This window comes from Diceros bicornis, chromosome 6 (assembly GCF_020826845.1).
Source record: "Diceros bicornis minor isolate mBicDic1 chromosome 6, mDicBic1.mat.cur, whole genome shotgun sequence".
Taxonomy (NCBI): Eukaryota; Metazoa; Chordata; class Mammalia; order Perissodactyla; family Rhinocerotidae; genus Diceros; species Diceros bicornis.
In genome coordinates, this window is record NC_080745.1 from 94458812 (window position 1) to 94474247 (window position 15436).

At 59.3% G+C, this 15436-nt stretch overlaps 1 protein-coding gene across 2 annotated transcripts in view; it reads left to right on the forward strand.

Moving 5' to 3' along the window:
• Positions 1–6941, forward strand: part of PWWP2B (PWWP domain containing 2B) — a 29674-nt gene extending 22733 nt beyond the window's left edge. For both annotated transcript variants that reach the window (XM_058544318.1, XM_058544317.1), the window contains exon 3: positions 6184–6941. In XM_058544318.1, coding sequence (XP_058400301.1) covers positions 6184–6197 — 14 coding nt within the window. In that variant the 3' untranslated portion in view covers positions 6198–6941. The remainder of the gene's footprint in view (positions 1–6183) is intronic.
• Positions 6942–15436: the final 8495 nt, after the last annotated feature.

Sequence of the window (15436 nt, forward strand, 5' to 3'; positions counted from 1 at the left end):
GGTCACCGTTTGCAGAGGTTGTGGTTTGGGGACACAGGCCTGTCAGGTCTGGTCCCGAGCATTGAGAACAGCAGATCTGGTCATCATCCTGGGGCCCGGGGCACTGGCCGGCACCCGCCGTCCTTCCCCCCGCTGCCCACGCGCTCAGGCCCTGTGCAGGGGGAGGGGAGCCCCTCCGGTCACCCCCTATCTTCTCAACAAGCTCCCAGCCTGTGGACCCCATCACTGGGGTGCCAGTGACTCAAGGGCACAGCAGCCTCAGCCGACCTTGGCTGTGGGGCCCTGTGGTGGTTTTGGGGCCCAGTGGGGGACACTCCTGGAGAGGGACACTGCTCCCATGAGGTCAGCCTGGGCCAGCGAGGGGCAGACAGGGAGAAGGGGCTGTCAGAGCCCTGCAAGTGGGTAATGTGGCCTGGCAGGGCCTTGGGGGCTGGGTGTGGGAGGCAGGGCCCTGCTGGGAGACACCGGGGAGGTCTGTCCTCCCCAGAGCTTGGGGAGGCTGGGGGAGGTGGGGGCCTGTGTGAGGTGGGTGGGGTCCCCCAGGGCCCAGGTGGAGGCTGGTTGTGTTGCCATCTCCATTGACTAGAGGGCGGCAGAGGGGCCTCCGGGCCGGGAGTGGGCCGAGGGCGTGGGGGTGACTCTCAGGGGAGCGAGGACCCTGGTGGGGGGACACAGCTGAGGAAGGGGGTGAGGAAGCCTCGCTGGGCAGTTGGGTTGATTCCTGGCCTACCTGGGAAGCCCCAGGAAACAGGAGCTTTTCTCTGAAGGGCCACCCGCCTGCAGCGGCCTCTGCAGTGAGCTTGTGCCTTTTCCACAATATGCAAGTGGGTGGGCGGGGGACAGCATGGCTGGGGCGCAGGGGGAGCTGCCCAGGCTGGCTGTGGTCAAGGATCAGGGACCTCCCCGCCCAGAGGGAGGGATGCCCCGAACATCCCGTAATTACAGAGGGGCGGGGTGTCCGGGGGCTGGTGGGAGGAGGGAAGTGAGAGGGCAGGGGTTCTGTCTTATTGTGACGGACATTTTCGTAGCGGGTCTGCTGAGAGGAACGCGCAGGGAGATTCCCAGTTGCCTCCAGACTATTCTAAGAAGACCTGCTGTCCTCGTGGAGGCCACTGAGCCAGGGCACCCAGTGCGGGGGAGCAGGGGGCTTTCAGAAGCTGGGCTGGCTGGCTGCATCGGGCAGGGAGGTAGGACAGACGCCGAGTGACGACCAGTCCTGCCCCATCCTCCTGCCGGGGGAGAGCAGGGGCCTCAAAGGGCACTGGTGTGCGGGACGGAAAGGGCCTGGGCCAGCCGCCCCCTCTCAAGGCCCGTTGTTCATTTTTCTAACGAGGGTCGAGGGTCGTGGCTGATGGATGTTTAAGAACGTCTGCGGAGGTCGTGCTGTTGATGGGAGGGGCTCGGGCCGTTTTCATTATCTCCCGGGGCTGCGTGTTTGTTTGCAGTGAAGCGTGGTCACCTTTGATCTGAGCCCCTTTGAAATCCTGAGACACTCAATTAAAGGGGGGCGGCGCTCGCAGATGCGGGTGTGGCTATTCCCCACCTGTGCCAGCAGCTCCGACTGTGACCCGTTGTGATATCCGCAGACTCCCGACGGCCCCCATTCATCAGATCTCGCAAGCAGCTCCTGACAATCATGGAGGTCTGGGAGGGACCCCCAGTGGGCACGAGGACGCGTGGAGATGGGGCTGCCTGGGCCCCTGCCCGATGTGGGCTGTCCATCTTCAAGTGTGGCTACCTCGGACATGTGTCGCCTGTTGTGGGGGCCCAACTGGGTTGTCACAGCTGCTTTTCCCGCCTGAGGGACAAACAGGCAGAAAGGAAGACGGTATTTGCAGGAATGTGTCTGTGTGACTGGTGATGATCCTGGTGAATATTTCTCATGAAAGGACTGTTCTTGTCATTCGGACTCTGCTGTCCTCAGAGGTGCAGTGCAGGGCCTGTCCTCCAGACGTCATGGCCACGGCCTCGGCCACCCTGGTGGAGGTGGTGGCTTCAGGGAGGATGGAGTGGGGGGCTCCATCAGTTCCCCCATCTGTGGAGAGAGGCTGGCACCCTCCTCAGCTTCCCTGAGCTGCCCCCGGCAGATCTTACTCCTACAACACTGGGGTCCTAACGCTTCCCACGACCCAGCAACAGTGGGCTGCATTCTCAGGGACCCTCTGCCTGGCCAGGGAAGGGGCTGCCACCCAGGGTTGGGGCAGAAACCTCTCTGCCCTTGCCCGGCTGGGGGACTGCAGCACCCGTTTAGACACAGCCAGCCCTCCCTGCGGGGAGAGTGGTCTGGGCCAGGGGTGGGTGGTCCAGCCTGGACCTAGGCGGGTGGGGGACCTGTTCCTAGCAGAGGGGCCTGTCACTGGGGGCACCTCTCTCCCGGTGCTCAGCCTGCTGTCCGGGTGGGCGCTCTCACAGGGCCTCTGACCAACAAGGCCTTGGGCCTCGTGAGCTCCCTCCTCAGCCCTTTTGGAGACGGGGCTTCCCCGTGGTGACACCTGGATCCCAGACGTCTGTTCTCCAGGACTGTGGTCTGAAGCCACCTAGTTTGTGTCCTTTGTTCTGGCCGCCCTGGACACTAACACAGGCTCCAGACCTGGATTTGCAGCATGGCCTCACAGCTTAGCTGAATGACCTTGAGCGGGTTCTGGAACCCCTCCGAGCCTCAGCCCCTCGTCTGTAAGGTGAGGGTGGTGATGGCACCCCCAGGGTTGTCAAAATAGAATTAACGCAGGGGAAGGTGCCCCCTGCCCCCGGCCCTGACTACCAGACCTGTGCTCATCGCTGCCCTCATGCCACTCCTTCATTGCCTCTCCTGGGGTCTGCTGGTCGCCCTGGGATTCGGGGGTGGGAGTGTCTGGCAGCCATCACAGGCCACGAGGATGGGACCAGTGTCCACCGTGTCCTGGGACAACTGCAGAGGGAAAGACACAGTGTCTAGAGGGGCCCGTCCCCGAGGGCTGGCACTTGGGGTGGTATTTGGTGGGCAGCAGGCAGCTGGGAATGGGAGAGCAGGTGCCAAGACTTTGATTTATGGTTTCAGTCTTTTTGCTTTGCAAAGGGCATGCATGTCTCAGGAAGCCTGCCGCTGGCACATACAGCACAGCCTTCTCGGAGCCGAGTGTTTGCACAGCCCGGGGCCCTGGAGTGGGCGGCCAGGTTCCAGGTACCGGCAGGGTTTCTCTGCGACCTGTACCAACAGCTTAGGGGACATCACCCTCACGCCCAGCGGCTCACCCATCCCAGGTGTGTGGCCCGAGACGAGGAAGCCGGCTGTCCCAGGTGGACGGGTCTCTAGCAGGGCCTGGTGCTGCCACGCTCGGGACTTAGCGGGGTGTCTCCCGTGTTTGCACGAGGGTCCCGCCCTGACCGCGTGCACACCTTGCACCCTTCGAGAGACGGCTCCAGAGCCCCAGCCCTCTCCATCTGGTGCCAGGGGGCTGCTTCCTGGACGGGCCTGGGGCCAGGGCCTGCTCTGGGTGGGGGTGGTCGTGACCCAGCTCTGGGGCCAGAAGAGGGCTCCTTCTTGCATTCCCCAAGTCCAGCTCCTAGATGTGGCCAGGGAGTATCCCTGAGCCTTGGGGTGACGTCACAAGACAGAGGTCCAGCCCAATGACCACCTGTGGCCAGAGCGAGTGTGCGGTCCAGTGTGCTGGGGTCACTGTGGGTGTTTCCTTCCTGGTTGTTGGAATCTGGCCACTTTGGACAGAGGAGGAAGATGGGCGGTTCCCCCTTCCCCACCTCCCAGCCAGGTCGCTCGGCAGTGGGGTCATTGCTCTCAGACCACGAACGTCGCTGTGCTGAGCTGAGAGCAGCCACCGGCGGCAGCAAGTGTCCTCTTTTCTGAGCCTTCCTCAGCACCTCTGCCCCAGGGGCTGTTCTGGGTCGCCAGGAGCCCGGCAGTGGGCTCAGCACCTGGACCAGCAGTGTGCCCCAGCCTCAGTGACACCGCAGGGAGGGGCTGTCACCCATGTCTGAACTGTCCCGTGGCCAGCAGCCTCGTGTTGGAAAGTCTGGGGAGGTCAGTGCCCTTTCCCACCCAGGCTCCCCCGTGCCCCCAGCTGGGGCCAGGCTCGTCCTCCACAGGCTCAAGCTCCCCCGACTTGCCCACCAGGCCCCGCACCACCTCTGTCTCCCTCAAGGGCACTGGGTGGGTCCTGGGGCCTTCTGGCCATCCAGCTGGGCAGGCAAGTTGCAGACAGGGCTGGCCCGGGCTTGTGACCAACCCCTGCACTGGGCCAGCATCGGGGGGACCGGGGGCTGGCAGCCGAGCCAGTGAGATGTGTGGGTTTGTCTGTGCAGACCCATCTCCTGGATTTTATCAGCTGTAAACGGGAGACGGCTTTGATTCTTACTTTACGTGATAGTAAGATATTCCTGAACGTAACTTCTTTTCATTTAACTTTTATTTGTATCAGTGTTATATATGTTCACATTTTTAAAGCCCGCTAGTAACACAAAGTATATAATGAAAGAATTTATCTCCATGTTCCTAAGAGACACACTTATCCTGCTGTTTCTTGTTTCATGATTTTTCAATTTAGGCATTATTTACAGACTTTTTTTCTATGGAAAGTGAAGATTTTGCAATCTTACAATCCCCTACTCCCCTACCACACATGCACACAAACAGTTTTTGGCTAAATCAAGATCCAGTGTTTATATTAAAAATTGCAGCTTATCCATGTGGATAATTATGAATATATTTTGTTTTTGTTCAACTGTTCTCTGCAGGGTTAAATTTGCCTAGTTTTTTAGCTGCTTAGTTTTTATATCTTATCACTTATTTGTCCCCAGCTCTCTAAGAGAGATTGAAATCTCTCGGTGCCTCCGGACACGTTAGGTATTTCTTTCAGTTTACGATCACAGTGTGAACGAACTTCCCCCAAACGTAGTGGCCTAGTGGCGTAAAACAAGGCTAGTTTGCCATTTCTCGTGAGTCTGTTTGCTCCAGGGCAGCGGCATTGGCCGGGCTGAGCGTCTCACGCAGCTCCTCGCCTGCTGAGGCCTTGGCTAGGGCAGCCAGGACAAGCGGGGTGCATACACACACACATTCTCTCTCTCACACACACCCCTCCACGCGGCTGGCTGGGCTTCCTCCTGGCTTGGTGGTCTCAGGACGGTGGGATTTCATCACGGCAGCTTATGGCTTCCAAGGGTGCAAGTAGAAGCCGCCACTGTCTTATGATCTGGGCCAGGACCCAGCACAGCATCGCTTCCCCCTCTTGTGTTGGTGGAGTGGGTCACGGTGGGGGACACCTCCCCTCCTGGCCGAAGGAGCAGCAGGGCTTGTGGCCACAGGGCTCTGGGCTCCTCCTGTTCTTGGAGCCCCTCGTCCTCTCCCTTCCCTGTTACCCGGGGTCTCCCTGCCTGCCGCTCTTTCCTGTTTCCTGGGCTCCTGGCTCCATCCCTCTGAGAGCCTCTTATGATGTCTCCTTCCTTGCCCCTTGAGAATTCTGGTGGTGAACGCTGCTCCCCTTGTTCGTTGGATTCCGGCAGTCAGATGGGAGGTGGGAACACTTCGAGAAACAGGGCTGAGGCCTGGGCTTCCCAATAACCTGGGAAAGGATTTTCTTTTCCAGGGTCTGTCCCACTGGCTGCTGGGGGATCCCCCACACTAGGAGGGTACACCTTGGGGGGTGTTCTGGGCTGGGGGGCCGTGTCTCCCTAGGGTGTCAGTCACACCCCCCTGATGGTTACACACTGGGGTCATTCTGGCCGTGAGCTCAGGGCATGTGCACGGCCATTAGCTCCCCCAGCCCCCCAGCCATGAGCAGCTGGAAGGATCCAGAACAGTAGGCCCCCCTTCAGCACCCCTGTGTGCCTGGCCTAAGGCTTTGGGGCTTCAGGGCAAGCCCCGTGGTCTGGGACCTCAAGCCATCAAGGATCCTGCGCCTTCTGCCGGGCAGTGAGGGCCCCTGGTAGGTGGGATGGGTGCAGGGGATGGGGGGGTCAGGGGGCTCTGTGCCAGGAGATGTGCAGCAGGCCCCACATGGCCCAGCTGTGGGCACCAAGGGAGGGGGGGACTCCCTGGATGGCAAGGGCCAGTGGGACCTGGGGGCCACAGAGCCTGAGGGAGATGGCTCAGAAGACCCCCTGCGGGCACTCTGCCTGGTGCTTGGACCTCAAGGGGCCTGTCCCCAGCGCTCAACCTCGTGGTAATCTCTGCCCCTTTCTGCTTCCCTGAAGGTCACCAAAGATGAGGTCACGGCTGTTCTCCTGGAGCTTCCAAATTTGGGGTGTCCTCCATGCCCCCTGTTCCGTCCGAAGGACCCTGAGTGACTGCAGTGGTCAGCCTGGTTCGAGGCCCCCCTGGAGAGGAACAGGTGTATCCGGCCATGAGGACAGAACCCCCAGGAGCACAGCAGTTCCTCTCGGCTGAATGTATTTATTCCGTGACTCAGAATTTAGCTTTTCTGGTTTGTGAAGTACCAGGAGCCCAGCAACACGCATGCTGCTGCTGCCTTGCGTGCTGGGGGCGGAGGCGGCCGGCCTGGGGCCGGGGCACCGTTGGGGAGCGTCTGGTGTCCTGGGAACAGCCGGTGCTTGGTGTCAGCTCAGGGCCACCCTGCAGGCTTCAGAGAAACCAAATTGCACGAGTGGGGCTCTTCCTTCCAAGCCCTGGGGCAGGGGTCTCTGTGCACTTGAGATGGGGAACCCACCCTCACCTCCCCCCACGTTCATCCCAGAGCTAACGTCCCCCGGATGCCCAGCACCTGGCCTCAAGGCCACCTTTCCCTGAGCTGCTAGGAGTTACCTGTACCGTGTGGACGCGATGGGGGACCCTCACTTTGAAAACAGACTTAAACATTAAAGGAAAAAACCCTTGCTCTGTGGTTTGTAAGACTATGTTCCTTTTCCCTTTTTGTTGCTTCAAAGACCGAAAAGAAAAAAGAAAGAAAAAGAAAATGAGTCTGCTCTTTCCTTGTTGAAATGTGAGATAATCAAGAGCGTCTGTGTCGGAGCTGCACCTGCGCACCCGCGTGCGCGTCTGTGCTCCCGCGGGCAGCGAGCCATGGGCCCTGGTGAAGGACGCCCCCAGTGAATATCGGGGGCAGCTTTGAAAGGTGTGTCTCTTTCCCCGGGAGACGCAGGCGCTGCTGCTGTCTAGGGAGTGGGGGCGGAGCAGTGGTCCCAGCCCCCCCAGCCCCCCAGCCTCCCTCACGACTTCCCTGGGTGGGGCTTCGTCTCCGAAAACGGGACAGTCTTGCTCTCTCCTCCCAGTGAGACCCAGCATCGCCCGTTTCCTGGTTTGCTCACTCGGAGCCGAGGGACATCCCAGAGTGGATAGTGGTGCCTTTGCCTGTTTCTGGTTTTACTAGAACATTCTGTGTTGTAAGGCACCACACCCCCAGCCGGGACTGCTCCTGGCCAGGCCAAGAGTGTGTGCCTTGGCGTAGGGGGACGCCACCAGGTCCTCTCTAGGACGGAAGAGAGGGTGGGACTCCCCTCCCTCAGGCTGGGCCTGGCTCCTGGGGGGTGTGGGTGGGGGAAGGACAGCGGTTTTCAAACCTTTGTAGCAGCAGAGCCCTTTCCTCAAACAGGACGGTCCTTAACAGAATAAACCCCCAGGAGGAGATGTTCCTGTCCAGGCCCTTCGACTCTGAGAACCCCCAGGGTCCATAGATGGGAGGGGGGACCTTGCATGAGTCCAGGAGAGCAAAGAGGGGGTGCTTTGGAGGAAGGAGAGACGGTGCTATCCCTCCCTCCTCTCTCCTCCCCCCAGAGCCCCTTCCTGCCCCCGCCCCATGGGTCCCGCAGAGCCAAGGCCCCAGCCTCGGGCAGGGCAGCCTGGCCACTCTGTGCAGGCCGAAGGAGCCATCCAGATTCGCTGAGCTCACAGTTCCCAGATGCTGTCCCCTCTCTCAGATCCCAGCTGTGAGGCCTCTGCCCTGGATAGCCCCCTTGCGCTATCCCCACCTTGGGGGGAGATGTGGCTGCTCTGGGGTGAAGCCTGGATTGGAGAGCAGTGCCCAGGAGAGCAACAGAGCGTTCTTCATAAGCTAAGCATTGCTCAACGGAGTGATCAGGCCTCAGTTCCCCTGAGATGGACAGCCACGTGCAGCCCTGGCCTGGGCACTTCCACTCCTGCCTGCCCGGCCCAAGGCTCTCAACGCAGCCCCTGCTGGTCAGAGTGACAAGACCAGCCCCTAGGCCAGGCTCAAGGATGGCCACCAGTGTGTGGGGATTGGATCCAGGCGTTCTCGCCCGGAGCTCCAGGGCCTGGTGAGGGCCCCTGCGGGAGACGAGCAGACCTTGTCCTGGGAGTTGCCCCTGGACCATCCCAGGACAGTGCCCTCTTAAAAGCTGGCTGAGATCCAGCAGGCTGCAGCCTGGCCCTGAGATGACCCTCAGGCCCATGGGCTCCCCGGTCCCTTGGCCGTGCTGTCCCTGATGACCCAATGCTCCCTAGTCCTGCTCAGGGCGCTCCCCCACTCTGGGCTTGGGGCCTCCATGATGCCCTCACCTGCTTGGTGCCCCTCCAGCCACCCGCTGGCTCAGACGCCCAGGATGGGCGCACCTCCCAGGGCTGTCCTCGCTGACACCCTCAGGAGGACGGCGGGGCCCGAGGGGCTGGACGAGAACCGGGTGCTGGCTGTTCCGCGGAGCTGCCTCAGCTCTCCCCCGACCCCCACCCCAGCTGGGGCACTGGCCAGGGTATGCAGGGACAGACAGCAGTTCTAATTAAGGGGAAGGCACATTTGTTTCTTTTTAAGGCTTTGTGACTGTTTCTTTAAGTAGGAAATTAATCACGTTTTCTCGTCAGTTTGATTTCATGGTGGCTCATAGGCTGGCTGTGTGACAGGCTCTCCTCCTGGGGGCTGGGAGGCGGGACCCACATGCAGCATTGGTCCCTCAAACCTGGGTGGATGGCCAGCCCCTGGCAACATCCCGGTGCCCTGGTGACGTCCCCGGTGACGTCAGCACTCTGCTTCTCCCCGCTCCGGGGCCACCCCCTAGAGGCTGCAAGAGGTGGTTGGGCTTCCTGGGGGAGGCCCCCTCTCTGGGCACTGGTTGGAAAAGGCTCGGTGGAGGAGGAAGGCCCACGACAGCTTGAAGCTGCCAGGACCGCGCAAGCATGGCCCCGGTTGGGGGGGCCTCTTCAATGCTCCTCTGGCCCCTCACTCTCACCTTGGGGAGACCACCTGGCTATGGTGAGGGAGCGCAGAGACCCTGCCTTCAGGCCCAGTTGGGGCTGACCTGGTCACCCCGGGGCATGGGGCTCAGCCGCGTGTGATGGGACGACCCTGGCCCTGGCAGTCAGGCCCTGGATGCCATCCCTGTCTGAGCCTGGCAGACACACGTCCCAGCCCTGGGCGCCTCTGGCCCGTTCACCTGGTTGCTGGCGTCTCCCCAGTTCCAGCTCTGCCCTGACCCCTCCCAGCTGCAGTGCTTCTTGCAGGGCCTCACCCTGGGCTTCATGGGCTCGGGGTCTGTGGCCTGGCCAGACAGGCAGTATGAGGCTGAACAGGGGCCTGGACCCTGAAGAGGCCTGGGCCTCCTGGCAGGGGCAGGGCAGAGGTGGTGGGGTGGGACACTCAGCCCCAGAATGGCTGGCTTCTGCTCCCCCTCAGGCCCTGAGCCCTGTAGCCCACCCGGCCTCCCGGTCTCTGCTCTGCCATCAAGCACACAGTGCAGGAATCCACCCAGCATGCCTCCTGGCGGGCTGCCCCCGGGGCGGTGGGGTGGGGCAGGGCAGAGCAAGCATGCATGGGGTCCTCTCAGTGCGCCAGCTCTCCATCACACGTTGGGCCTGCAAATCACCGCGAGTGCCCAGCTTCTCCAGCTGGGGAGACTGAGGCCTGGAGGGTGTCGTGCTGGTTCCCGGTCCCATCTGCTGGGTTTAAGGGCCCCGAGCCCTGGACACTCCGGATCCTACCAGAGCGGGTGCAGCACCTCTGCCAGGCCAAGAGCCCTGTTGGTACCTTCACTTTTCTGCAAGGTTTCTTTTTCTCCAATTAAAAATAACCCCCTGTTGGTGGTAGAAAATTGGTAAAATGACAGCAGAAGAGAAAGTAACCTTCTCCCACAGTCTCCCGCCCCCGTGGGCCTTCCGGGATGGTGTTTCTGGGCACTAGTGGATGTTCGCTCTGCACTCCTGGCCTCGTGACACCTGGGAAGTGCTGCCCGACTCACCTTCCCGGGCCTTCCCGTGTCCTGGGGCTCCCATCCTGCCCTCTCCCTGCCAAGGGCATCTCAACCCTCCTGGACACTGCGGGAGGAGCTGTCAGCCAGTCTGGGGCTCAGCTGGAGGCAGCCTCTGCTGGGCCCTGTCCCCTCAGGCACCCACAGTCTCCCGCAGGGAAGGGAGCCAGTCTCTGCCTCTGGCCCCCACCAGGCTGAGTAAGGAATGGATGTGGAGGAGGCGAGAACCTGCCTTGCTAGCCTGCGAGTTGCCATTGTCTGCTGGGGAGGGTTAAGCAGCTTGTGCCTCTCCAGCACCCCCAGAAACCCCAGGAAGCTTCTAACTCATCAGTGCCCAGCCGGAAGACCGGGGCCGGGGATGGGGTGGGCTGCCTGCTGCTCTGAGCAGACTGACTTCCTTTTCCGCCTCGCCCAGCTTCCCGGCTGCTGACGCCCCTCTCTGGGGTTGGAGGCATGTCAGCGGCTCCTCCTGTGTGGCCTTGCTGGGCCCTGGGTCCAGTCAGTGATGTGTCCCCAGGGCCTGCCTCCCTTCCTGGCCCGCCCATGGAGGCCTCCCCAGCAGCACCCTGGCCCTGAGGATGCCAGGGTTGGCCTTTCACCTTGGAGAAGGGAGTGAGAGGCCCCAAGGCCTGTCATAGGGCAGCTACACCCTTGACCCCATGCTTTTAGGGACTGGCTGGGCGTTGCTGACCATGCGAGGGAGGTGGGGCCATGGGGGTCCTCTCCTTCCTGGATGTGGCCGAGGGCAGGGCCCCAGGGACCTGGAGCCTGGAGGTGGGGCCCGAAGAGCCCCTTGCGGGGACAGGGATCAGTGTCATCCTTCTGCAGGGGAGGAAACTGAGGCTGAAGCCTGAGCAAGTTGAGAGTGGCCCTCCATGGGGGCCAGAGATGAGGATGGAGTCTTGGGCAGCTCAGCCAGCCACAACAAAGAACCACAGACTGGAGGGCTTAACAGCGTGGATTTCCCACAGTCCAGAGGCTGCCAGTCCAAGGCCAAGGTGCCGGCGGACGCCGGTCTGGTGAGGCCGCTTCCTGGCTCACAGACGCGCCTTCCGCATGGTGGAGAGGGAGAGAGGGAGAGCAAGTCGGGTATCTTCTCATAAGGACACCAACTCCATGGTGGTGGCCCTCCCTCATGACCTCCTTGACTAAGGAGGTCATGCTGGGGGTTAGGCTTCAACACGTGGATTTTCGGGGGACACAAACATCCGGTCCACAGCAGGGAGGGTGTGGACATGAGGGCATCCTGGACAGGGCTTGCGAGCCGGGCCTCGGAAACAGCTAGGAAGGCAGGAGGAGGAAGGGCACTGTGGGCGTGGGCACGGTGAGTGCCAGGGGCTGGAGGCATGGAGCAGAGCTGGACCCAACCCGCTGGACACTGGGGAGGGGTGAGTGGGGCAGGGTGGGGGGGTGTCCAGGATGAAGGCCTGCGGAAGGTGGCAGGGCTCATGGATAGGTGTGTGCAGCATGGGGGCAGCAGGGCAGGCCAGGGGTTTCGGGGAGCACGGTGGGGATAGCCTGAACCCCTTGGTGGTGGGAGTGGCTGCAGACTACCCCGGGGAAGGGTGGGGGGCTGGATGCAGGATGGAGGCTGGCTGCCCGGGGCTGCCTGCATCCTGCACTGGGCCTGGGCCAGCGGGAAGGGACTGTCCCCCACAAGGAGGAGGGCTTAGAGGACTGCCAGGTGCAGGCACAACTGGAGCCTGTTTTGGGGAAGAAAGCCTGTGCCGGTTGCTGAGGGCCTGTCCCAACCGTCAGCTCCCTCCCCTCCCCTTCACTCCCTCCACCCGTGGGGTTTTGTGGGAGCAGGATCAGGGACAGTGCCCAGCACCGACACCCACGGGGCAAACGGAAACTCCTCATGGCTGGCGGGAAGGGGCTATTTTAGGTCCACCTGCAGTGACGATCCCCCAGCCCCTGGGTCCCTAATTTGGATGCAGTTTCAAGCAAGAAGCTCCTGAGGGCTCTTTGTCACCGAGAGAATGGTCCTAACGATTTGAGGCATCCGAAGCCTGTTTTTTGGGTGAGGATTCATGACAGAGATAAGCACAGGGGCGGGGGAAGCCCTTCAAACCGTCTTGTCTCCCCACAGGAGACAGGAAACAGGTTGTTTTTAAAAAACCAGCTTATTGAGATATAGCTCACATCCCATCAGGTGACCCATTTACTGAGCAGCTGCACGGTTTTTAGAATACTTACAGCTGTGCAGCCATCAGCACAGTCAATTCTGGAACACTTTCACCACCCCTGCCCTTAGCCATCACCCCCAGTCCCCGGCAACCTCTAATCCACTTCCGTCTCTAGGGAGTTGCCTTTTCTGGGCTTTTCTTACAAATGGAATCGTATAATATGTGGCCTGGGATCTGGCTTCTTTCATTCAGTGTCATGTTTTCGGCGTTCACCCGTGTTGTAGCGTGTCACTGCCTCATTCCTTTTGTGGCTGAATGATCTTCCATTATGTGGACGGACCACATTTGGTTTACCATTGTTCCGTTGGTGGACATTTGGGCTGTGTCTGCCTTCTGGCTGCTGTGAATGGAGCTGCTGTGAACGCTCGTGTCCAGTGTCCATGTGGACATTGTTTTCATTTCTCTTGGGTCTGCACCTGGGTCCTGTGGGCCATGGTAACTTATGTCCTCTTAACAACAGCGTCATGACTGAGAGTTGATCTCAGGCGATTTGATGTGACCCCAGCTGTCATCTGAAAAGCGGACATTGAGGGAGACGCTGGCCTCTGGCCTGTGGCCCAGCTGCCTCACCTGGCCCTCTCCCACCCTGCAGGACTCTGACTTCCCACCCCACCCCACCGCACTGGAGCAGCTGCTGAGAGGGCAGTCGGGGGGTGGGGGGTGGTGCTCCAGACGGGAGGCATACAGGCCTAATGCTGGTACTTCTGGTGCCCTGGCTGCTGGCTGTTCAGAACCTCCTTTCTGATCGTCCATCTTGCTGTGGCTGCTCCAGCCCTTTGGGACGGTCCCTAACCAGCAGCTCCCACGTGATGAGTAGGGACTTGCAGGCCCATCATGGTTTGTCCCGCTGAGGCTGGGGAGGAGAGCGACAAGGTGGTGAGGTCCCGTCCTACAGCGTGTCTCTGTCCCCACTGGCCTGGAGTTCAGCAGTGGGGCCTCAGAAGCCCCCAGGGGCTTCTAAGGGGCTTCTGAGGGGCTTCCCCCAGCGGGAAGCGAGGTCCGCCCCACAGGCATCGCCTTCCCTTGACTGGGTTTTTGTGTTACCCCCCTCCCTGGCTGGGCCCTCTGCACTTGAGAGCCCGTCCACGTCCCCATAGGCATCTCTGGGTGGGCATAAAGCACCTGGGGACCTAGCACGGGACATGGGTGCATATCCCGCCCCTGGCGGGTGTGCCTTAGCCTGTAGCCTCGTTGTGGGGACTTGGTCTCTGCAGAAAGGGCAGCACAGTGCTGCTTTCTCGTAGTGGTCGAATGGATTGTGCATGTTCTGTCCAGTCATTCCTTACAGCGAGACTCCCGTTAACTGGTGACAATTGCTACAGGCAACCGTCACTTTGGGGGTCAGTTCTAGAGGAATCTTTTCTTTTTAGTTCATATATTGTGCATTTTTTCCCTGAAATATATCATGTGTTAAGTTCCAACTTCAAATGCATTAGCTCTAAAGTAGAGTAATCATTTAGCTTGATTGTTAAGCTGAATTTGGCTCTGAGATTTTATTTATTTATTTATTTATTTATTATTATTATTTTTTTTTCCCTCCCAAAGCCCCAGTAGATAGTTGTATGTCACAGTTGCACATCCTTCCAGCTGCTGCATGTGGGACGCGGCCCCAGCGTGGCCGGAGAAGCGGTGCGTCAGTGCACGCCCGGGATCCGAACCAGGGCCGCCAGCAGCGGAGCGCGCCCACTTAACCACTAAGCCACAGGACCCGCCCCTGGCTCTGAGATTTTAAAACAGAACAAAAAAATCCTACCAGAACTGTGCATCTAAACAGTCAACACGATTGATCTTTCACAAGAAATGTATCTCTTTCTCCAGGGATTTGTGGTTGGGGTAGTATTCACTGGGAGTGGAAACTGTTTTACCGCCCAGGGCAGTATCTAGACTATCAGGCAGACGTTAAACATGGATGTGGAAACTCAAATACGTTGTCTCTTCGGAAATGAGCTTTTTGGTTTAATTACTCCAAACGTAATGGTGGAGATTAAACCACGTGTGCATTCAGAATGGAAAACATTGAGGAGGAATTTCAGATCTGAAAAACTGAGAATGGAACATACTGGTGTCCAAGAGCGAGGCTGCTTGCCGACGCCGTGCAAGTGTGTGTACGCGTGCACACATGTGTACGTGAGCTGTGTCAACGCTGAATTTTCAGTGTGATCACTCCTTCCTTGCAAGCCACCCCAGGGGTCTGCCGTGGTCTGGGGACATCCCACCCCATTCACCAAAACGGAGGCAAAGGCTGCCCCCTCCAGCAGGTGGGGGCTGCAGGCTGGCTGGCGAGGGGCTTGGCTGGCCTGAGCCAGGGCCAGCTGTCCCCAGATCCTACAGCGCTCTGAGGGGTCAGGCCCCTTTGGCAGCCTGGAGATCATTTTTTAAATAATTAATAGACACTAAAAAATTAATACTTTAATTTTTTAGAGCAGTTTTGGGTTTATAGAAAAACTGGGCAGATAGTACAGAGAGTTCCCCCCACACACACTATTTACACTTGCACTGGTGCGGTGCATTTTTACAACGGGTGAGCCAATATCAATACATTATTGTTAATTAATGTCCATAGTTTGTGTTAGGCTTCACTCTTTGTGTCTGCATTCTATGGATTTTGACGAATGCACATGACACATACCCACCACTACAGCATCACGTGGAACAGTTCCACTGCCCTAAAAATCCCTGTGCTCCACCTGTTCATTAATGTTTTAAATGAATTAAGACACATAGGATTACAAAGGAAACCAGTTACTTTGAAATAATTATCAAAATATAACAAAGCAGATGTGTGGAGTGGTGATGCTGGATACTCGCCCCCACAGCCCGGTGGGTTGAGGTTGTGGTGAGAGTGGACAATGTTGCAATGTCTGCAACAAGCCAACAGTGACGCAAACATGTCTGCGCCTTCTGTGAGAGAGCGGAGCCCAGGGCCTCGGACGTTCCTAATGGACGGAAATGTTCAGTTTCAGTTAGAGGTTAGTGAACATAAAGATGTCATTTTTTCCTGTCCCAGTTCACAGACCCCCTGAATTAAGGATCCCCGCTCTAGAAAAAACATTGGAAGCTTGTGAATCAGAAGAGCATATGCCAACAGAAATAGAAAATGTGTTTTC